The following is a 22,782-nucleotide window of genomic DNA, read 5'->3' as shown; positions in this document are numbered from 1 at the left end:
GCCAGAGGTAGGTTATTAATCCATATGTTTATTCTTGTCTCATCCACCAGAATGTCAGCCCACGCGGCCAAAGCTCTTGCCTCCTGTTCAAAACCACCTCCCAGGCACACAGTAGGAGATCAATAAATATTTGATAAAGCAGTAGTAAGTTATCCATTAGTATTAGCTAACAACAACAATAATAATAATATCCAAGAGTATCACTAATCTCTTCCCTTGAATGAAGACCTGATTAAATACCCTCTCTCCTTTAGTGAGGGAGCTCACAGTGAATTAAATAGCTATAGATGTCAGATGCTTTGGGCAAAGATGTATATCTTCACTCTCATTTGTTTTTAAGAGACAGAGTCTCACTCTGTCACTCAGGCTGGAGTGCAGTGGCATGATTATGGCTCACTGCAACCTCGACTTCCCTGGTTCAAGTGATCCTCCCACTTCAGCCTCCTGAGTAGCTGGGACTACACGAGTGTGCCACCATGCCCGGCTAATTCTATTCTTTGTTTGGTAGAGACAAGATTTCACCATGTTTCCCGGGCTGGTCTTGAACTCCTGGGTTCAAGTAATTTGCCCACCTCAGCCCCCCAAAGTGCTGGGATTATGGGCAAGAGCCACAGTGCCCAACCAACCCCTATTTTGCAGATGAAAAACTGAGACTCCGAGTGGTCATGTGCCCTGTCCAAGATGACCCATCTAGCTGGTGGCTCAACTCCCATTCAGACCTAAGTAGGCCCCACCCTAAGTTCTGCACTTGGCCTCTGATACCATTACAGCACCGTCTGGGCAGGGGAAGGGGAGGGCTGTTTCTCCACCAGAAATATCTAGATGCCAGGACTCTTTCCTCATGACTTCCACACTGAAACTGACAGCTTATAGGGCACCTCCTCCAAGAAGCCTTCCTTGACCACTCAATCTAGAGAAGCTTCTCTGCCCCCAGGGTCCCTCACTATCCCACAGCCCTGCTGTACTCCCCTCACATAGGTCCACAGCCAGAGGTAGGTTATGTATCTGTATGTTTATTTCTGTCTCATCCACCAGAATGTCAGCCCGTGAGGCCAAAACTCTTGCCTGGCCTGGCCAACTCCCCTTTTGCAGATAAGAAACTGAGGCTCAGAGTGGTCACGTGTCCTGTTCAAGACGGCCCATCTAGCCAGTGGCTTGGCTGAGAGCAAGGCATTCCATGTGGTCGCTGAACATGAGCAGCCTGGGAAGGGACAACAGCCTGGGCTTGTATCTGCATGGAGTACATGGGGAGGGTCAGAAATGCAGGGTGAGGGGCATCTAATGGGACGTGTGAATACCAGGCGGGATTATCGTTCCAAATTCCCCAGTCTGTCCCCACCTGCAGGATTCCCCTTCATCTCATCAACACCTGACACCCTGGCTGTTTCTGGAGGGAGGGGTGGGGGATGGGTGGCAGCTGTCAGCTCTGGAGGGGATGGGGGGAGGAAGCCTCAGGCCTGGGCCCGGCAGCTGTGCCAGCGGAAGCCAGCACCAGCTCTTTTAATAAAACATAACGAAGCGTGGGATCATAAAATATTTCATTTAATTCAGGGGTCCCATGAGGGTGGGGCAGGCCAATTGGGCTGGCAGAGGCGAGAGGTTTAGAGGGGGTGTCCTGCAGCTGGGCTTGGGGTGGGGAAGCCACAAGTAGGGGGGCACTGCCACAGTCAGGATCCCCAACAGCAGCTGCCAGCCTCGGGTCCAGGGTCAGAGTCAAAGTGGGCTTTCTCACGGGCTTCCCTCCCAGCTTGGAAAGAGGCAGAAGTCGGAGGCATTTATCCCAGATCTGGCCCCCTCAAGCTGATGACCTGGGACAACCCAAAGGCCTCTCTGAGCCTCAGTTTCCCCACACATGGAGGAAAGGAGGGTGCAACCAAGCAGAAAATCTCCAGAACATCCCCCAGCCCAGATGGCCTGCACTTCCTCCTCATCATCCAGCCCACTCATTTTCAAATTCCTTTCTTGGCTATTTTATTTTCATTCAAAGTGAAACTGGAGCTGAAGCCCCATCTGTGAAAGCGCCAAAGCAAAGCTCTCAGCTTGATTGGGGCACGAGAACCCCCTCAATCATCATCTTGAGCCACATTCTCGCCTCCCAAAGTGGTCCCCTGGGCCACCTCTATAGGAAGCTGGGGTTCCAAGGAGCACAGTTTGAAAACCAAAAGCCAGCTGCTAAGTCCTGCCTATGGCCTCCCATCCTTCAAGGCCCTGCTCTGCTCTTAGGACCTCACTGAAGTCCTCCCTGATAGCAAGCCTTCCTCGGTCCTACCAACTGGATTATCCTGGCTTTCTCCTTTCTCCTGAACATTTCCTGGAGTTGGTGATTACTGTTTTTGACTTGTTTGCAGCCCCAAGGCTTGCACAGGGTCTGGAACATAGATGTTCAATCAATAGCGCCCCTCCCCAATCCTGAACCCCCACACTTCACCATTACTCTTCCAGGTCTTACTCTTCTTCATAGCAGTTACTACTTCCTTACGTTATCTGTTCGTGTATGTGTTAGCTGGCTGGTCATATACGCTAGAAGGTAAGCTCCTGGAGGGCAGGTTTTATCTTTGGCCTATTCACCACTGTATCGCCAGTGCCCAGCACACTATCTGGAACATAGCAGGAGTCCAATAAACATGAGTTGAATGAATAAATGAATGAATCAATAGATGCGCTAAAGGAGAAAGGACGTGAACTCTCCCTTCCTTCCCTGAGCAGGTATGGCTCTGCCAGCCTTAATCAGCTCGTTCAGAGTTCTTGATGCTTCTGGTGTGAATTCCAACGAGGTAACCATATCCTTTCTCCAGACCCCAGAGCATCCTCACAGGCCTTCATCAATTACCTAAACACATACTGATGCCTGCTCTGCACCAGGACCTGCGCCAGGCGCAGGGGACATGAAAAGGAGTCACAACTGGTCTCTGTACCCCATGGTGTTGTGAACATAGTAGGTACACAGAAAATATGTGTTGAATGAAGTGATGTCCCAGATGAGACCTGAATCATGAAGAAGATATAGTCCAAAGAAGAAGGTGGGTTCCTGCAGAGTCCGAACCACATGTGCAAAGGCCCCGGGACAGCTAGGAGTGCTGAGAGCCTGTGTTCCGGGGGGCAGGGCCTGCTGTCCAGTTTTATGTTCTCTCTAGCGAGTCCCTCAGATGGCAACCATCCTCCTCTTCTTCCCAGAGCACTGTACAATAGGTTCTATCTGAGGCCACACTTTCTGGGGAAGGAGAGGGAGGGGACGCTGGCGCAACTCTTCCCCTCAAGTGCCCTTGCCCTGGCCCCATCCCCATGGATGACATCTCCCTGGTCACTTGCACGCCCACCAAGCACCACACTCATCTGCTCAGACCCACATGCCGCACTAAATATAACCATCGCATATGCCTCTTCTGTCTCCTTTCTGAGGGAAATAGCATTGTTTAAGTAAAGCCCTTTAAATTTTAAAGAGTTGGGTTGTGTGCTCTCTGTGGGAAGCTTTTAGCAGCATGCTGGAAAGAAATAATAATAATAACGAGGCCAGAGACAACACAGCAGAGCCGAGCTGCCACCCAGTGACTGCCGAGGCAGGGAAGGACAACCCTGTGACCTTCCACAGTGGCCCAGTCACAGGGTCCGGGGCCACCTCCAGCTGTGGCTGGAGCCCCTGAGACACGAAGAGCCACATAGGGTCAGGATGGGAAGTCCAAGCAGCCTCAGAATCACAGAAGGTCAAATTGGAAGGGAATTCTGCAGAGAAGCAAGAAGGCAGAGAGCACAGGAAGCAGGCCAAATGGGTTCAAAACTCAGCATGGCCACTCACAAGCTGTGCAACCCCGGAGCTGGTGGCTTAACCTCTCTGCACTACAGTTCTTTCTCCTGTAAAATGCGGATACTAGCGGCATGCACCTCCTGGGGGGTTGAGAAGATTTCAGGAGTGAGGCAATACAAGCAGGAGCTTGTCACAGTGCTTGGTGCGCAGCAGAAGTTCAATAAGCATTTGCTACTGTTATCACTTTGCAGGTGAGGACGAGGAGGCCCAGGAAGAAGAGAGCCTGGACCTGGTCACACCCCTATTTTGACTTCACTCTTTCTCTGGATCCACATGGCTGAGAGGGGCTGCTTTATAACCAGTGTGGCTGTCGCAGATGCAGGGCCTGGGTTAGAAGGAGGCAGCATCTTGTCAAAAGACCAGCCTCTGCTTCTTGCTCTGAAGCCCTGTCCCCTGCAGTGCTTTCCTGTCTGCGTGAGGCAAACAGCACCAGTGGCATTTTCAGTGGGAAAGAGGAGCTTCGTGCTTCCCGGCGGGGAAGGGGGGGCAGCAGAGTCCAGGCCTCTGTGAGTGCCAGTGGGCCAGGGAGCCCACAGCTACGGAATCTGTCTAATTGGGGGACTGATTTACCTCTAGCAAATGCACTTCATCTGTCCCCTGTGTCCCCTCCAGCCTCACTTCTTACCTGCAATACACATCCTTCACCCCTGCCTCCCAAGTCCCCCATGTGCCCCAGGCCTCTTCCAGATCATAAGCCTTTATCTTTGCTGCTGCTTCCTGCTCAGATCCCTCCACTCCCTTCTTCACTTGGCAAACTCCTATGCATCCTTCAAGACCCAATCATGCATCGCCCCTTCTAGTGATCTGTGACTCTCCTCAACACCTCAAGCAGATTAAGCATTCCCTTTTCTGCACTCCCCCTATGATTTGGTAGCTATTTCAACCTTAGATTTTCCAATATTATGCCGTGATTTATTTGTTCACCTGCCTATCAGCCCCAAGAGACTAGGAATTCCTTGAGGACAGGTACTGGGTCTTATTCGTCTCTGCAGCCCCAGCCCTAGTAGAAGGCCCGAGAAAGAGCAGATGCTTGGTGCAGGGCTGCTGACTGGAGCTGGAATAAGGCTTTGTCCTATGCTTCCAGGAAATGGAGCATCCCTTGTCACTGGCACAGCTATTCTTTGCCAGGGTTCTCTAGAGGCAGATGCTTCATCCCAGAGGCAGGACGCTGGGGAGGCATCAAAATAGTCTTCAAAAAATATTTTGAGCATAAGTGGGGTGCTCCCTCTAAATCCTATTGTCCATTGAAGAATCTTAGAATGGGATCATCCAGACTCACCCTTTCATTTTACGGACCCAGGAGAGTAGGATGAGCCACACAGCAAGTTAATGGAGAAGTTAAAATCAGATCCTAGGGTCCAGAACTGCGAGGCTAGTGTCCTTCCTACCAAACTGGTATTTTCCAAAGCAGCTGACAGGCTGATGCTAAGATGGTATGAAAGAAGCTTCTTAAAATTTCAAATACTCACTATTTTAATATGAATTAATGAAAAATCTGGCTGGGTATGGTGGCTCACGCCGGTAATCCTAGCACTTTGGGGGCTGAGGCAGGAAGATTGCCTGAGCTCAGGAGTTCGAAACCAGCCTAGGCAACATGGTGAAACCCCATCTCTACTAAAAATACAGAAAAAATTAGCTGGGCATGGTGGCGTGCACCTGTAGTCCCAGCTACTTGGGAGGCTGAGTTAGGAGAATTGCTTGAACCCGGGAGGCGGAAGTTGCAGTGAGCCAAGATGCCACAGCACTCCAGACTAGGTGACGGAGCAAGACTCCATCTCCAAAAAAAAAAAAAAAAAATCTAAGGTCAATACTACAAACCCATACATTGTTCCCTCGAACCAGATAAGCCAAAAAAGGAGTCCATTGAAATTTGATTTTAAGAAAATGATGGTGTAAAAATTAGTACAGATGGGGTGGCTGGGCATGTTGGCTCACGCCTATAATCCCAGCACTCTGAGAGGCCGAGGGAGGTGGGTCACTTGAGGTCAGGAGTTTGAGACCAGCCTGGCCAATATGGCAAAACCCCATCTCTATAAAAAATACAAAAATTAGCCGAGTGTGGTGGCATGCACTTGTAATCCCAGCTACTCGTGAGGCTGAGGCATGAGAATCGCTTGAACCCTGGTGGCAGAGGTTGCAGTGAGCCGAGATTGTGCCATTGCACTCCAGCCTAGATGACAGAGTGAGGCTCTGTCTCAAAACAATAATTTTTTTTTTTTTAAAAAAAAGCACAGATGAGACAGACATGACAAAAGTTGTGAAGCGAGTGACTGAGGTTTCTTTGGCAATCTCTGCAGTGTGTCCAGGCTCAGACCAGGGACTGGTTCGGAGCTCACCAGCCACAAGGCTGGTCACTCGTGGGTGACCAAAGCTATCCTGGTGACCCGGGACCTGGCTCAAGGAGACAGAAGTGGTGCACCTGCCTGTGATGGAGGACTGGCCTACAGAACGCGTCCTCATATTCAACTGGAAAATGAGTCCTCATCAAAGTCAATTTGGACCGTCAGGTACATGGAACAGGGGCTGGGTAAAGGAATATCACCTCAGTCAACTTGGACATTGAGACCCAGTGGGGGTGTGGGTGAAATTTTCCCCCTGAGGCATATTTGTCCCCCTTAGGCAACTCATCCCCTCCTAAAGGATCACACACCACTGAGCACATAGGAAGGGCTCAGATGGATCTGCATCGGGGCAGGGCCAACAGCAGGGCTGGTGGAGGATGGCAGAGCCGACAGATGGCATGTCGGCGAGGGCAGGGGCACTCTGTCTTGCCCAGAGCACTTTAGAGAATGAGCCAGGGAAGAAATTGCCACTGGTATTTGTCACGGCAATTTCAGCAAAGCATGAAATGGGTGTCTCATGAATTTCAACGGACAAAATTAGTCTTCATCAAAGTCAATTTCAACAGTCAGGTAGATGAGAAAAGGGACTGGACGAAGGAAAATAGAGGATCGTGAGAAAAGCCACCTCAGGCAACTTAGAAGCTGGGAGCTAAGAGGACTGCCGGTGGAAGTTTTCCTGAGGAATATTTATCTCCACGTAGAAGCCAGCTACTCCCTGAGCTCCAGCTACTCCTTTAGATCCCTCTAAAAGTGGCAATGGCACTTCCAGCTTTCAGGTGAAGGATAAAGATCCAGTGGTCCAAAGTGCTAAGTTACTTAAGAGTATCCTCCTTTCCCCCTCCCGCAAGGGTGAGAGCAGCCTCTGGCAGGAGTAGCGGAGGCTTGGAGAGTGCCTGCCTTCCATTTGGAAGAAGACAGCTTTCAGCCTCTTCATAACTGACGTGGACCAGGCTGCACATGACGGGAACCAGTGGGGATGGTGGAAAGATGACCTAAATGGATCTAAGGAGAAAGAACGTCTCCATGGGAAATAGGGTGGAAAATAGACTGGGGAATGACAAATCGGAGAGCCCTGGGGTGAAGTAATCAATCAGCAAGATGGACTAGGGCACAGGGGAGATGTGGAAATGTCGAAGAGACCAGAGTAGGAAGGACACACTGCAAAGGTCAATACCAGCCGGTGGAGAGCGCTAGTGCTTCTGCTTTGCAAGCTGCAATGTGCCTCCAAAGTTGTCTGCCCCTTCAAATCTACGTGCCGCTGAAAAGCCAAATTCCACCGTGTACCCTAAAACCCCATTCTCATACGCTACTTCCTAGCTCAGGAAAAATCTACCATGGAACCTGGGACTGGACACAAGAGTAAGCACCATATTGCTGCTATTGTTGTAAATGTAAATAGCTACCGATCATTAGTTATATATATGTTGTCTCATTGCATCATCGCCACAACCCCGCCAGGTACAATGAGCATCATAGAGTGTTTTATAAATGGGGAAACTGAGACTTAGTGGGATTGTGCTGGATCTCTGCTGCTTGGACCCCAGCTTGTTCTCTTCCCTTTCTACCAGCTCTGCACATTGGAGGCTGGTCTGTATGGGCTTCCAATAGGGTTGATCAATGGATGGCACCATCAAGGGACCCAAAGGCAGGAAGAGGGTAAAGTTAGGGTATTTCTCCCTCCAGCTTCCTGCCAGGCCCCCAAGAGTTGGCTGTAATCCTCTACACAGAGCCACCTGACTGTCTGGCAGTCCTCTTGGCACAGCCCAGCCTGCTTTCTGGTTACATCTCTCCTCCAGGCAACAGGTAGAAAGTGCCTGATTCTTCTAGCTCCAAGGTGCTGCACCATCCCCTGCAGTTTTCCAGAAATCCTATGCAAATAGTCCCTTGAACAAGCCCTCCTCAGACGTTCCGGGCTGAGCCTGCCATTTCCTGCCAGAACCTGATTGATAAGGAGTGAAGTAACTTGTTCCCCGGATCACAGAACATAGAAATGGTGGTGCCTCCAGAAGCCCATGTGGTTCCGTCTGAACCAAGGTTTCTAACTGCAGACATTCACGTCGGCCACCTTCACAGACTGGCCGTATCTGCAGCCACCTGCTTCACTATGTACTTAACATTTTTAACTTGACTCATTTTTTACTTAAATAAAGCCATTTTTTTTAAAAAAGGGAGAATTTAAATCACTGTCCCAAATGGCAAATTGGTATCAGTTGCCTTAAACAGAGAGTGACTGAAAAATAATTACAATGAAAACAAAACACTGTTATTAAAAGCCTTGCCCCCTCTGGCTTGCTGGAGGCTGGTTGCCCCAGACCCATTATCTTTTTGTTGGAAAGAAATCAGCCTGTGACAGAGGGGAGTTAAAGCATGAGAGCATCAGACAATCTGAGAAAAGCAAAGGGAAAGCCACCCCCTAGCTACGATTCCTTGTGACTTTCTTCCTGTCAGTGGGCATGCCACACCCAAAGAGGAACATTGTCCTAGACCAGCACTGTCCAGTAGAGCTTCTGGAAGTGCACAACCCCAATACTGTCATCACTAGCCACCAATCACTGTTGAGCACTTAAAATGTGACTCATGTGATTGAGGAACTGAATTTTGTTGAATTCAGCTAAATGGAAGCTGAGAAAACTTGCTTAGTTTTAATTTAAATGTCAGTAGTCACACATGGCCACGTATTGAAACAGTGTAGCCCTAGACTGTAAGCCCCAGTGGGGCAAGAACTTGCCCATTCACCCTCCTCTGGATTTCTAGAACCCAACACAGTACCTGACCCCCAGGAAACATCCAATGAATATCTGCTGCACGAATGAACAAGAGCCAGAGAAGGAACAAAGGAGGGAAGGGAAGACGGGAGGAAGAGAGGAAGGAAAGAAGGGAATAGGTAAGTTCTTGCCCTCTTAGGGCTTACAGTCTAGAGCTGCACTGTTCCAATCAATACATAGCCATGTGTGACTACTGACATTTAAATGAAAACTGAGCAGTGTCTTGGCTTCTATTAACTGAATTCAACAAAGTTCAGTTCCTCAATCACACAAAGAAAGAAGGAAGGAAGAAAGAAAGGAAGGAAGAAAGAAAGGAAGGAAGGGAGAAAGGAAGGGAGGGAAAAAAAGGAAGGAAGGGAGGGAGGGAAGGAAGGAAGGAAGGAAGGGAGGGAGGGAGGGAGGGAGGGAGGGAGGGAGAGAGGAGTGAGGAAAGGAAGAGAGAGACTATGCTGCTTCCTGAAACAAGAAGTTCCTTTCTGCAAGCCAGACTGGCCTGGGAATGGCTAACTCTTCCCCATGAGGTAACCCCTATGCTTTCCCTGGGGTAACTTGTCCTTCTTCCCCCCACCTTCCCAAAAGCTCCCCAGCCAGGCAACAGGCCCTAGGAATTGGCCTTCTGATGCCTCTTCCCTTCCAAGCCGAGATCAGATCCACTTCTCTGCTGCAGACAGGAACAAAGAAGTCTTTGTGAGGTGACTGCCTTTGCCGCCCCCCACCTCACGCCTTCCGCCCCTGCCTGGGACATTAGGTGCTGGGCGACAATGAGCAACTCATCACCTGCTTCTATGGAACCAGACACCTGGCCTTCCTTCGGCTCTTGGCTGTTGTATGGCCTGAACACCCACTGGACAAAACCAGAGCACTCGGGCGGTGAGCTCCAGCTCAGGATGCCACAGCTACCCACCCTCTGGCCGCCCCAGCCTCTGCCAGTGTATCGGAGGCTTGTGCTGCCCCTCCCCCAGCCCAGCCCAGCCCAGAATGATGCCAGGGCAGCCAGTGATGGACGCCTTCCTCTGGGGCGGTGTTAGGGATAAAAGGAGGAAGAGATGGTGCTGGGGAGATAAAGGAAGCACCAACGACTGCTGACAAACAAGCCCATCAGAGGAGGGCTGAGCGCCTCTGCAGAAAGAGAAACAAAAGGGCAAAGGGAACAGCTTGGCAAAGGAACAAAAAAAAAAACCCAAAGGCTCAGCTGCTTCTCTCCCTGGCGACTCCCAAGCTGTCCTGTGATGTAGGAGGCTGGGGGTTGCTCCCTACTGAAGCACTGCCAATGTCCCCACCCAATTTCAGGGGACCCAGAGGCTTCCCCGTGCCAGGCTGTTCAGGTGGTGGGTCCACCTGGCCAAGCCCTGGGACAGATCCCTGACATTGAAGGAGAAGACCTGCCCCCTACATCATGCTCAGTGCATGCAACAAAGGAGGACTCATTCCTCTCTCTGGCCTCAGTTTTCTCATCTCTAAAATGGGGAGAGAGGAGATAGTGCAGATAATTTCCCAGCGCCCTTCTGGCTCAGATGCTCTGTAATTCCAAACCCAAAGATTCTTCCAGTGATCCACATGGGGAAACCTGCCACGCATCCTCTCCTCCTGGGCATCGAGGGTTATAAACACTTCTTCCCCTTCAAACTTGGAGGGTGCTCCTACCATGTGGTCGGGAGCCAAACATCATCAAGGGAGCAACCACTTTTCAAACACCTACTGTGTGCTAGCCACTGTGCCTGTGGTCTCCTGGTATTATCCATTCACGCTTCCCAGCAGCCCCCACCCCATGAGGACACCGTGAAGAGTTACAAGTGCAGTTGAAGAAACCAAGGATAAAAGCAATGAAGAGGTTACTTGAGTCCACATATTGAACAAGTGGTGGAGGTGGAATCTGAAGGCCGGTTAGACCACAAAGCCCATGCCCACTGGAGGTCTAGAAGCTTCTCCCCAGGACCACGCTCCTCCTCCCTTGGGCCTCTTGGATCAGGCCCAAGTTACACACTTGGGCTGGGGCAGCCCCATTCCAGGCTGCGCAATCTTGGTAGGGCCTGGGCAGGGCCCTGGCTTTCGCTTCTTGCCGAGTCAGGATGTGCTGGGAGAAGTGGGCCATCTCCAAATGATGGCATTCTTTCTGGAGTCCATTGTCTCTTTGGGCAGCTCAGAGCAACCATTTATAACCCAGTGGAGGTTCGAAAGAGCTTCCAGCTTCAGGTGGCCCAGAAAAGCCAAATTAATCTTCCTAGAGCCGTGCTCTGGGAATGCCACTCCACTCTTTTCAACCGTTCCCCTCAGCCCATGGGCTCAAATCCAGACTGCTTCCCTAGCAGGCAGGTCTCTGCCAGCTCCTCCAACCTCCTCCCCAGCTTCTCAGCCAGGACCTGCGCTGAAGCAAGGCCACGTGCCTCATGGCGCCAACCCTCACCTGCCCAGATGGCATTCCCCCTTCTCCCCCCAGCCTTTTGCATGTGCTGTTTCTTCTGCCTGGAACCCTCTCCTGACCTGTCAAGATTGTTTCAATCCTTCAGAGCCTTCCTGCGCCACTGCCTTTAATCCCCAAAGACATAAGCTTGGTTCAAGCCCTGTATTGGCCATTTGATTACACGTGATTTTTTATTGTTCCCAGTGAACGTGGGATTGCCCACAACCTGAAACTTCCCGAGATGTCTCTGTCAGTCCAGAATCAGGCCTGGGGCAGCTGCTTAATTAATGGAAGTAACTGGATCATGGACTTCTCGGCCAAAGCAGCTCCAGCAGAGGGAGAAGAAACAGTGACCCCACTCTCATCTCGGAGTCTCCACGGCCTGCTGGTCCCATCAGGAGGAAGGGAAAGGCCGGTTTCATGCCAAAAGCTTTCATGTGCTATTACTCTCTCTCACTTACCCTCTATTTTTAAAAGACAGGGAAACTATGACTCAGACAGCGAGTGTCTTGCCCAAGGATACTTTGTTAGGAAGCGGTCGACAACATGAGCCCAGTGCAGATGGAAACCAAAGCACATTAACCCCAGGTGGCTCCCCCACAGAGACAGGGATTAGGAAGGATGGGCATACCTAGGGGTGTGCTGGCAAATGTGTAACAACCAATTCTGGGGTGAGGGAAGCCCCAGTGTATAGTTTGCTGATTTTCATTGTGTGAATACTCCAGTAATGGTCCATTTCAAGCTACCAATGGGAAAAATTCAGAGTTAGGAAGAGATGTGCAAATCAGTGCCTGGGTGTGAATCTGGCTCTGCCCCTCACTCAGGCAAGTCACATAATCTTTCCAAGTCTCTTTACCTCATCTGTAAAGGTGGAGAATATTGTCCTCCAAATGGGCATTTCTGGGATAGTTGAGTATGATGTTACGTGTGAACATGTCTGGCACAGGGTTTGGCACATAGTAGCTGCTCAGTGAAAGCTCGCTCCTCCCTCCCTCCTTCCCTCCCTCCCTCCTTCCTTCTTTCTTTACCTTCCCAAATCCCCCTACCATTGGCCATCTACGACAGTCCCCTCTCCAGGGAGAACATAGAAGGGACACGAAGCCCCCTTGGTCTTCCCACCACCTTGCAATGTTGGCCCCTCCTCCAGATGCCAGCTGTGATGCCACAGTGGTCCATGGAATGGAGAAGGACAATGGACACATTCTCACACCAGAAAGTACTTCCAGAGGCAACTGAGTAGGGCCAAGAAACAAGCCTGGGTCTGGTGTTTGAACCAAACCTCAGGCTCAGGGGAGACAGCATTCATTCATTCAACAAACACATCTTCAGGATCTATGTGCTCAGAGCCAGGCTGGGTGCCAGGGCCGGGGGTGCAGGGATGCTCACCCTCAAGAGTTCTGTTCAGGAGGGAGACTACCCTCAACCATCTCTAGCCCCAGAGGAGGGCTGCTTTCAAAGTGTTGCCCATGCTGCCAACATGCTTAGGGCACACCTGAGTCTGTGTGTGTGTGTGGTGGGGGGGGGCTGTGAAGGGAGGATGTGGGTGAGCAGAGACTTGGAGAAAGCCTTATAGGGAGCCAGGGGCTGTGCTAGCTGAGGGCAGATGTCTGCTCTCTGAGCCAAAAAAGGGCGGAAGTGGAGGAGGAGGCAAAGGATGGAGAAGCTAAGGCCAGAAATCTCTGAGCAGGACAAGACTGTAGGGACAGGGGAGACAGTGAGTTCTGGTCTCAAACTGTGTGACCATGGGCATGTCAGTGTTCTCACCTGTGGACTGGGGATATAACACCCACTTGGACAGTAGTGGAGGATGGAGGAAGTCACATCTGCAAAGTGGCTACAGCAGCACACAGCTCACAGTGCACACTTCAGGTCAAAGCTTACTGGCCTGTAAGCACATGGGAAACTGACCTGTCTCATGCCACACCCCTGCGGACTGAATGAAGCCGAGCAATGGGTTGAGGATGGGAGGAAGGCTGAGCTTGCAGCCACAGAATCTGGGTTCCAGTCCAACCACTGCCTACTGCCATCCTTTCATCTTCCTGGGCCTCATTTTCCCTCATCTGTTCAACGGGTACAAGACTAGCTGTCTCCATGTCTGATGTGAGATCTAAATGGAATAATGGGTGTGGAAGTGTTTTGTCCATTTTCAAGTACTGCCAGCAGGTAGAGGGTTAAGATGTCTAGTCTGGGCCTCTGCTACTTTGATTATCTGAGAAACTTCAGAAAGAAAGAATGTAGTTCCAGGATCAGAACATCTTTGCTGCCAGGAAGTCCACCTGCAAGTCCAGCCTCAATTCCACATGCTATAAGCCTTTTCACACAATTTTCCATAGAAATAAAAAGCCACATGCTCAGCCCTCTTCAAAACCAGGATGCACATGTCTTAAGGCCAGAGGTAGCCTAATCATCCAAACAAACAACCTGACTGATCACCTGCTATGTGTTTTGTGGAGAAGACTCAACAGTGAGCAGAACCAGATGGGGTCCCTGCCTGTGTGGAGCAGGGTCTAGTGGGTCAGGGGATTGGAAGTTCACAATAAGACTGGCTCCATCTGTACATTTTACTAGCAGGGAACAGCTTGTGTCTCAGACTGCACTCAGTGGGCCTCAAGACTCCAGGGAAAGACAGAGGACAGGCGGTGGGATTGGTCATCCCCAGCCAGAGGGCCATGAACCATCCTCTGTGTATTACCAAGAGTGTACTGACTGGCAACTCCAAGGCTGGCACCGGTCATCACACCTAGGGAGGTATTCACATGCGATGCTTTCCTTGCAAGCAGCAGAAATTGACACTGGACACTCAAACCAAAAAAAAGTAACCAATGAGAACACTGTGGAAAAGTCGAGGACCACAAGGACTGGGGCTGCTTCAGCGGGTACTCATCGTTATCATGGTTAACAATAGTAACAAGCATCAGAGCCCACGGGACTAACCAAGAGCTCTGCTTGTAATGCCTGATTCCACCCTCTCAGCACCCTGGGAGGTAGGTCCCATCATTATCAGTCTCAGGAAACCAACAAAGGATGGTTTCCAGGGGGTCCCAATGGCAAGGGGGACATTCTAGTGATTCTCAGTCTTTGTGACAGTCTGCTCAATATTCAGATTCCAGGGCCCACCTTGGGGATGCCTTACCCGGTAGTCTCACTCACCAAGATGTCATGCAATTTGTGTGTTTGAGGGGTGGGGGTGGGTGGGGGTGATTTCCCAAAGCAAATCTAGTACGTGGCCAGGAGATGTAACAAAGACTGGTGGACAAGACAAACACCAAGTTCCTTTCCTGGGAGGGGACTGAAATCTCAGTCTCAGAAAGGCCTCACCCCCAATCCACCCCCTGCCCACGACCTGTCTCTCCTGCTGTTCTGGGCTGCAGAGGTGGCTGAACAGGGCCTACACCTCCAGCCTCATACACACTACCTTTATTTGCTCTGTCCATGGAATCTTGGCCAGGGGTCTTAGTGAACATGGGCCCCCTCCACTCCTGGAGCTCACTGAAAGCATAAAGGTGGGTTCCAGGATCTCACCACCCCAATCTTCCTTGGAATTTCATCCTAAAGAAGGACATCTCCTAGGAAGTGATGTCATGTGTTTTACCACCACTGACATTTATCATTCGAAATGAACAGCTTTGCACCCTCCTACAAGTAGTAAGGGCTGCCGTACTCCCTTTCTAGTGATGAAAAAGCAGCTGTCTCTGGATTGCTTCAGACCTGGTTTTGAAACTCCCAGTTCCTCCACATACAAAAGATCCTGAACCTCCTTTTATTTAAAAAAGAAAAAAGAAGAAGAAAAGAAAAAAGAGGGGAAGGGAGCAGGAGTGGATGGGGGAGGAAAGGAGGTGGAGAGGGAGGATGGACAAAACAGATTGTCATTCATCTCTTCGGAAACATGCCCAGCCTCTCGCTGCCCTGGGATGAGAATCACACTCATAGGCCTTGCTCTTTTCAGATGTGCCCTGCCCACAGCAGATGCCTATTCGTTCTCTTGGTGATGGCAATAGCTTTCAGGAACACTCCCTCTCCCATCTGTGCAGATGAACACCCTGGATGATTCTATTTCAGTGTGGGTTTGGGAAGGAGTCAGGCATCCAGACAGGAGACTGGACACATCCATGTGGCGGGGGCTCAGGAAATTATCACCAGGAGATAGTGGAGCATGGAGGGAGGAAGCACAGGTCAGGGAGTCAGAGAACCCTGTATCTGAATTCCTGTTTGCCATTTAACGACTCGGTAGCTTGGCAAAGTTACCTAGCCTCTCTGAGCCTCAGTTTCCTCATCTACAAAATGGGCCTTATTTTACTTCTCAGGGTGCTTATAAGGATTCTATGAGACAAGAATGATAAACCACATGGCATGATGCCTGGCTTGGTTAGGGCCAGAGAGAGATAATAGCCCCTTCCTCCCTCTAAATGAAGCATCAATTTACCACTGACCTTAAACACCATAGAGGCAGGGGACTCCTCTACCAAGCTCAGAGCCTTTCCCAATGCTCAGCACCGTGTCTGGCACATGGTGTACTATAAGCATTTGTTGGATGCATGAATACATGAATTCCTGGTGGCCTGGGACTGTAGCAGAGGTAGGCAAGGTGGTAAGCCAGGCTGTCAACTGCCCAGGTTAAATACCTCTGCAGATCCCAGGAAACCCAGTTAATAGAACTAACCAGCCTCCTTTTTGTTGGTCTCTGCCTTTGAAGTCACACACTGCTATAAACCAGGCACCTAAGCAAGTCCCCTAAACTCCTCCACCTCCTTCTCCTACTCCCTTCTCTGCCCATCTTGGGAGAGTGTAGTGAAGTTCAAGTATGTGTGTGACTGATGTTCTGAAATATCAGAGTAGCCAGGCAAATCTGAGGCATCACTCAGATGACCTGGGTCCTTCTCTGCTCACATGCCCTGCCCAAGGGAGTCTTTGTGGCCAGAGAGAGGGGAGATGTGGAGGACAGGAGCCCGGGGGCAGAACTAGGAGGGAGAGGGAAGGAGCCTGCACTTCTGTCGTTAACAAGTCTGAAACCTCTGAACCTCAGTTTCCTAGTCTGTGAAAAGAAGGTCTTAAATCCATCTTGCAGCATGAATGAGGACTACGAAGCAGCAGCCAGCATCCTGCTTGACACATCGCAGCTGATCCATATAATCGGGGCTACTGAAAAAACAAAACCCCAGCTACGATATTAGCTGCGGAGGAAGGGAGCAGTCTAAGGCTGTGAAAGACTTGTGTGGAAGAAGCGCTCGATGTGGGCCTCATCCCAGCATCCACTAGGGCAGCTCTGCTTTCGGACCTATCATCTTGCTCAAGGTATGGGGAATTTAGGAGGGTGATAATGTTTCCTCCAAACGGGTTCTCCTACTTTAAAGAAAAAGAAAAATACAGAAGTTTCAACACCACCGAAGTGAGTGATCTCCGAGGTCGCTCCAGCTCCAATATTCTCTGCACTTAAAACACGAAAATGAAAAACTCCCATTTGCAGGGTGGTTGGGGGGGGGGAGGGGGGGGGGGTTTAAGGGGGGGGGGGGGGGGCCCACTGGAGGGGCATGGGCGGGGCAGCCTGCAAGGGATTAGGAGCCTTAATTCCCCCGGTTGGGGCTGGAGAAGAAACCCTACCGCGCCAGAGTCCCCGCCCGGTGGGAAGGGGGCGTGTGAAGGGAGGATAAATATATAAAGTCGTCACACCCGCTCGCGCGCGCACAGCCCCCGCAGTCTCGGCTCTGCGGCTGCGGCGGCCCAGCGGAGACAGCCCTTCCATCCCACCCACCTGCTGACACGCGGCTGCGGAGACAGAGAACCAGAGAACCGGCCGGGCCGCCCACCTCCGCCCGCGCAATCCCGGAGACCCCCGGATGGGGCCGTAGGCTACCCCTAACTGGGGCCGCCCCCACCCTGCTGTCAGCGGAGCGTTTCCCAGGGCTGAACAGCGGCTGAGGACCACTCCTCCACCCCCAGCCCGGCGCCACTACACAGGCTCCAGTGCAGGACTTCCCAGAAGTGCCCAGGCACAGTTCACGGGGGCTGGAGGAGCTGAAAACGCCCCAGAACACTCCCGGGAGCCCCGAGAAATGTGGGATTCTCCTCTGGAGGGTCTGATTCTGGGAAGTGGGGAGCCAGGGCAAGGACTTCCGGCCCAGCCAGTGCGAGGGGCAGCGGCCTCCTTCCTCCTGCCAGACCCGACTCTCCAGCGTCGGGCACCCTTGCTCTGCCATGCGAATGGGGCAGAACCGGCAAGGGCGCTCTGGCCGTTTCCCTCCCCGAGCAGTGACCGCCAGTACGTTCGTAAAGGCCGGCTCGGGTTGCTCCTCTCCCCGCCCTCCGAGGCAGGTGGCCCTGCAAAGCCGCTGCCAGGTGCACCTCTCTCGGCCACCTCCAGGAAGGGCGCCCTCCTCCGGCACGGCCCGCCTCTTGCGTCTCTCACGGACTCTTCTCGCACCCCGCCCCCCATTCTGGGTACAGACTTGGAAGGAGGAAGGAGGGACCCCACCCTCCTGTGCTCTCCTCTGCGGAGAAGAGAGGGCTCCCGGCGGCCTCGGACCTCCCTCTGCACCCCAGAGGCGCAAAGTTTCCCATTCGCGATCCGGGTCTGCGCTCTTTCTTCATCCTGTGCAGCTGAGCTCGGAGGCCTCGCTGGCTCCCCCGGCCCAGATGCGCTCACCCTCAGCCACGCCAACCCCCGCCTCCCGCAGCCCGCAGAGGCGGGCAAAGGGATCGGAGACGCCAGGATGCCGGGTCAGCTCTCCGCAGCCCGGCAGCCAGAAGAACGCTGCTCCCGGGTTCCAGGGAGAGCTCGCAGGGTGGGGTCCTGACGGAGCCAGGGTTTCCCACCAAGCCCTTCCCATCAGTCCTCTCCACCACCTTGCCTCGTCTCTCTGTTATGCGCATTCCCAGGGAAAGGGGTGCTTACCTTCGGTCCCCAACCTTCAACCCCCGCTCCCTGCAATGTCCAGGTGAGGGCTCCAGTGCCTTTCAATAAACCCAGTGCCCTCTCGGCGGCGCTGGAACCGGGACCTCCCCCATATAACCTTTCCCTCTAGAGGCATCCGAAGCCAGGAACCCTCAACCCAAAGTTGAGGGGGTAGATTTTGATCCACTTTGGAAAGTCTCTTGTTCCAAGGATAGGGGAACAAAGTACAGGGTTTGCATTCCTTCTGGGTTACACCAACCCCTCCCCCCTCGCTGTCAGGACTACCTTCCAGGCTCAAATTCTGCAGCTTCTCCTATCAGCAGACCCAGCACTCCCCAAGGACTTCGGGGTAGAAGGAGTTGGGGTAATTTTTAAGGGGGCACCCCTTCCTGGCAGGCACTCTCGGAGCCTAGGCAGGCACCTCCTGCTGGGACAAGGCTATGGCATAGGGCAGGGGTGATGCCCACCTCTATCACCCAGTGGGGCTCAGGGTCGAGACCTTACTGATCATAAAGACGACTTTTTGGCACCTCGCGTCCCCCTCCCCCTCCGAGGCGGAGCCAGGCTCTGACTCCAGCCAGGCTGAGGTTGGCACCAGGCTCGGAGGAGGATCCCAACGCGGACCCTCTAGTCTCGGTGCCCGCGGCTCTTCCCTGGTCCCGCCTCCCTCCCGCCTGGCTTTTAGCCTCGCGTTGGCTCTCCGCTCACTGCGCGAAAAGGTTTCGGCTCTGTCACCATTTAAGATCCACTACGCGGCTGCGCTGGGCGGGAGGCCGGCCGCGAACCGCGGACCCTGGGGCTGCGGAGCCACCTCTCGCTGGCTCCGGAGAACCCGCTCAGCTTCAACCTCCTTCCAGCTGGCTTAGCCTAACCCGGGAGCAAGTCCACACGGGACACACACACACACACACACACTGAGCTGCTCACAACTCCCCAGTCCCGGACGCGTACATACCTCCCTGCACACAAGAACCACACGCTCCATGGCACGCATACACACACTCCCAGGCCCACAAAGCACACGACCCCCAGGCACCTCCACCCCCACCCATCCCAGATAAGCACACTCCTGCCCAAGTCCCGTCTCCTGTGCACACAGAAATAGTAATCCGCTGTCGTACACCCCTAGAGACCTGCACACTCGGGAGACGCGTGAAACGCCAAACCTCACATACCCACCCCCTAACACCTCACACCCACAATGGCACAAGCTCACACACTTCACACCCTCACCGGGAAGCTGGCACATGTTCACACCCCCCCCAACATTCTCTCACACTCTCACACATACACCTTCTCCATGTAACTGACACAGACACTCTAACACCCCTCCAGACACTCGCTCACTCACACACAGACCCCACACCGTCACACACACAGGCGCACACACACTTGCATCTCTAAATACAATCCCGCACCTTCTCCCCACATAGCTCCTTCCCGGACACCCTCACCCAGAGACACAACAAAGACACACGATTGTATACACACACACACACCCTGGCACAAACCCATGAGCGATCTCCCCAGAGGCGTCCTCCCTCCCTCATCAAGCCAACCAGCTCCACAGACCCCAGGCAGGACCGGTGCTCGTAGCCCAAGCCTCTCGGAGCGACCCCAGCCCGCGCTGTCCCCTGGTGCCCCATCCCCGCGCGCGTTCCCCGCCCGGCACCCGCCAGGCGCCCGCGCACTCACCGCAAGCCAGGTCCAGGATCGCGGCGAGCAGCAGGCAGACGCAGCGGCGGAGGCTCGGGACGGCTCGCATGGTGCCCGGGAGCTGGCTGCGGTGGCGGGGCGGCGGCGGTGGCGGCGGCGGCGGCGGGTCCCCTCGCCATGGGCTCAGACGCGCTCCTGCCTCCGGCCGCTGGCCGAGGCTGTGGCGGGCAGAGCGGAGCGCCGCGGGGGCGCCCCCATGCCGCCGCGGCCGGGCCGCCCAGGCGCCCGGCTCGACTCAGCTCCGGCTCTGCGAGGCGTAGCAACCCTCGAGCTCTGGGCGTCTTCGGGACGCGCCGCGGTTCTCGGCTCCCCGGCTGCGCGCGGTGCCCACCGCGGCCCAGAGTCGGATCGGCTGCAGCGCCGGAGTTTGGAGCCGAATCGCGCGCTCTCTGCCTCGCGCTCGCCTCTCCCGGCGGCGAGAGCACCCCGCTCCCCGCGCCCTCCCTCCGTCCCTCCCCCTCTCCCCGCCCCCCGCCCTCCTCGCCCTCCCCTCGCCGCGCTCTCCGCGTATTATACAGACTTTTCTTTAATCCTTTCTGGGCTGTTCGGCTCTCGTCCGCTAAGCCGATTTATTGCAGGGAGAAGGAGAGTTCACCCCTTCCTAACCTCCCCTCTCCCCTCACTCAAAACTGGCTTGCTGCCTCCAGCTTCTTAACCCTTACCCAGGTGACCCAGCACCCCGCCCTGCCGTCGGATCCCCCTTCCCCTAGCACCCCCGCATCCCCGGGATTACCATCGCCCTCCCCACTACCCAGTCTGATGAAAGGAGGCAGCCTCCCTCCCGAGAGGGAAAGATGCCATCCTGGGAGCAGGGCAGGCAGGGTGTGGCTCTGGAGTTCTGGCCTTGCCAACGATGAATGCCCTCGTTGGGCAAGATTAAGGGGTTTCCGTGTTCTGAAACTTCCCCAATTACGGCTGCTCCTTCCCCCAGGGACCCACGGAAATGTGTGTGTTCTGTCTTTTTTCCACATGCTGGGATCCAGCCAGGAATGGGTGAGGAACTGGTTGTTTCCTCCTGGCACAGACCAAGTTTCCACCTTTTTGCCAGACCTGACACCGGTTTTCCCCAGGTCTGAGAAGAACGGGTTTGGGACTTGTATGTTACCATTACTCTCCCACCAACACACACACACACACACACACACACACACACACGCACACACCATTGAGCCTCAGCCCTGGCGGTGGACCTTGAGGCCTCCTGTGAGGATGAAGGGGAGGGGTACTCTAGCCCTTGGGGTGGGCTGGGGATGTGGTTAGATGAGGAAGTTCAGGAGATAGAATTTCACCATTGGTAGGGACCCAAGAGATTGACAAGGACCAGAAAAGCCAGGGGCAAAACTGGCTCAGAACTCAGGAAGGGCCCTTTACCCAGGCCTTCTGTGGAGAATCTCCAGCTTCCCTAGCTCTGGCAGGTTTCCGAGTCAGGGTGTTGCATTGTTTACCTACATGGGCAATGGATACATAGCCAGTTCCATCTCCAGCAGCCCTCTGAGAGGAGTGTGGGGAGTAGGGTGGGCAATGGGTGGTTGCTGGGCTGCCTCTCGGTGAGCTTTGTGCAGAGGTGTCCATGAAACCAAACTGCTCCCTCCGCCTGCCCTCTGGAACCTCACCCCATGGCCTCCCAAGGCAGCCCTGTGGCTCAGCTTGCTCACCCGCCCCAGAAGCAGCGATTTGCATTTATGAAGATCTGAAAGCATACGTTCACCTGACAGGCTTTAGAATGATCCTCTCAGTAAAATAATAACAATGATCATAATAAACCCTTATAAATAGGTGTTTGATTACAGTTTGTCCCTACGTGGGATTTTTTTTTTTTTTTTTTTTTTTTTTTTTTTTTGTGAATCAGACTAATTGGTTGCCAGGTTGATTGGACTGCATATGGCTTGAACACTTGGAGCCTTAGGTCCTTTCTTCTCCCTTGGGCTGCTGTTCTTTGCTCCCTTTCACTCGCATCCACCCAGGTCTCCCCTTCTCCAGGCTGCTGAGGGTCAGCTTGAGGTCACCTCTCCCCCTCGCCTTCTTCTCAGGCTGCAGGGCACAGTCCCTAACTGCCTCCTCCCCAGCCCTCCCCTCCCCACTCTGATCCAAGAAAAAGTCAACAAACCCAAAAGTCTATCCCACGTTCTAAGCCCTCTGTGGAAGGCGCTCCCTGGCTGGGGAACAGCATCAAGCTGGGGGGGTCCCTTGTGCTGGTCTGAGTTGTGCAGGGAAATGCCAAGCATCACTGTGTGGGCATTCCTACTCCCCGGCCCCAGCTGCAAATCAGCGTGCAGCCAAGCAGGTGGACAACATCAGCTCCTCAGGTGAACCCTGAATGGGTGAGGCTTCCTGGCTGCACTCCTTGCAGCCCAGCCCTTGGAAATGAGGGCCAGGGAGCAGGTGGGATTCCCGGGCCCCTTAGTGATGTTTCTTCCCAGCCATGGTTCACACCAGCTAGAAAAGAGAGCCAACAGAAGGAGCTAGAGAATGGCATCTGAGGATACGCTAGTGAAGAGGAAAGCAGGCCTAACAGCCAAGGGAGGGCTGCTTCCTAGGACCAAGGATTGGGGATGGTGTGTTGGAGATCTCCTTCAGCCCCAGGACTTCTGAATCACCCCAACTCTCTTTAACATCACCCTGTATTATAATTATTATTATGCCTAGCCAGTGCCTCGCACATGGTGGATCCTCTACAAATACCAGTTGGATGGATGCATGAATGAATGAATGAATGAGGGTAGGTCATTCCGTCTTATCCACTCTGTTCCTCAGCTCCTTGCACAAGCCTGGGACTTGGTAGGCGTCCTGTGGCAGTGAACCTCCTCGGAGCGCCAGGATCACGTGTTCTGACTGGGCCCATCAGAGAGGAGGTGTCTGCCCAGGCG

The 22,782-nt window shown here is 53.3% G+C and overlaps 1 protein-coding gene and 1 long non-coding RNA gene across 3 annotated transcripts in view; both read right to left on the bottom strand.

Moving 5' to 3' along the window:
- Nucleotides 1–20,358, bottom strand: part of IGSF21 (immunoglobin superfamily member 21) — a 270,820-nt gene extending 250,462 nt beyond the window's left edge. For both annotated transcript variants that reach the window (XM_003891213.4, XM_017957665.2), the window contains exon 1: nucleotides 19,895–20,358. In XM_003891213.4, the coding sequence (XP_003891262.2) occupies nucleotides 19,895–19,964 (70 nt within the window). In that variant the 5' untranslated portion in view covers nucleotides 19,965–20,358. The remainder of the gene's footprint in view (nucleotides 1–19,894) is intronic.
- Nucleotides 11,476–19,858, bottom strand: LOC116274410. Its single transcript, XR_004183015.1, has 2 exons — nucleotides 12,339–19,858; nucleotides 11,476–11,695 (listed from the first exon to the last, which is right to left on the bottom strand). It is a non-coding gene; the product is annotated as an uncharacterized LOC116274410 (long non-coding RNA).
- Nucleotides 20,359–22,782: the final 2,424 nt, after the last annotated feature.

This window comes from Papio anubis, chromosome 1, assembly GCF_008728515.1.
Source record: "Papio anubis isolate 15944 chromosome 1, Panubis1.0, whole genome shotgun sequence".
Taxonomy (NCBI): domain Eukaryota; kingdom Metazoa; phylum Chordata; class Mammalia; order Primates; family Cercopithecidae; genus Papio; species Papio anubis.
Note: the sequence above shows the minus strand (reverse complement) of the source record. Positions and strands in the feature narration are given on the sequence as shown.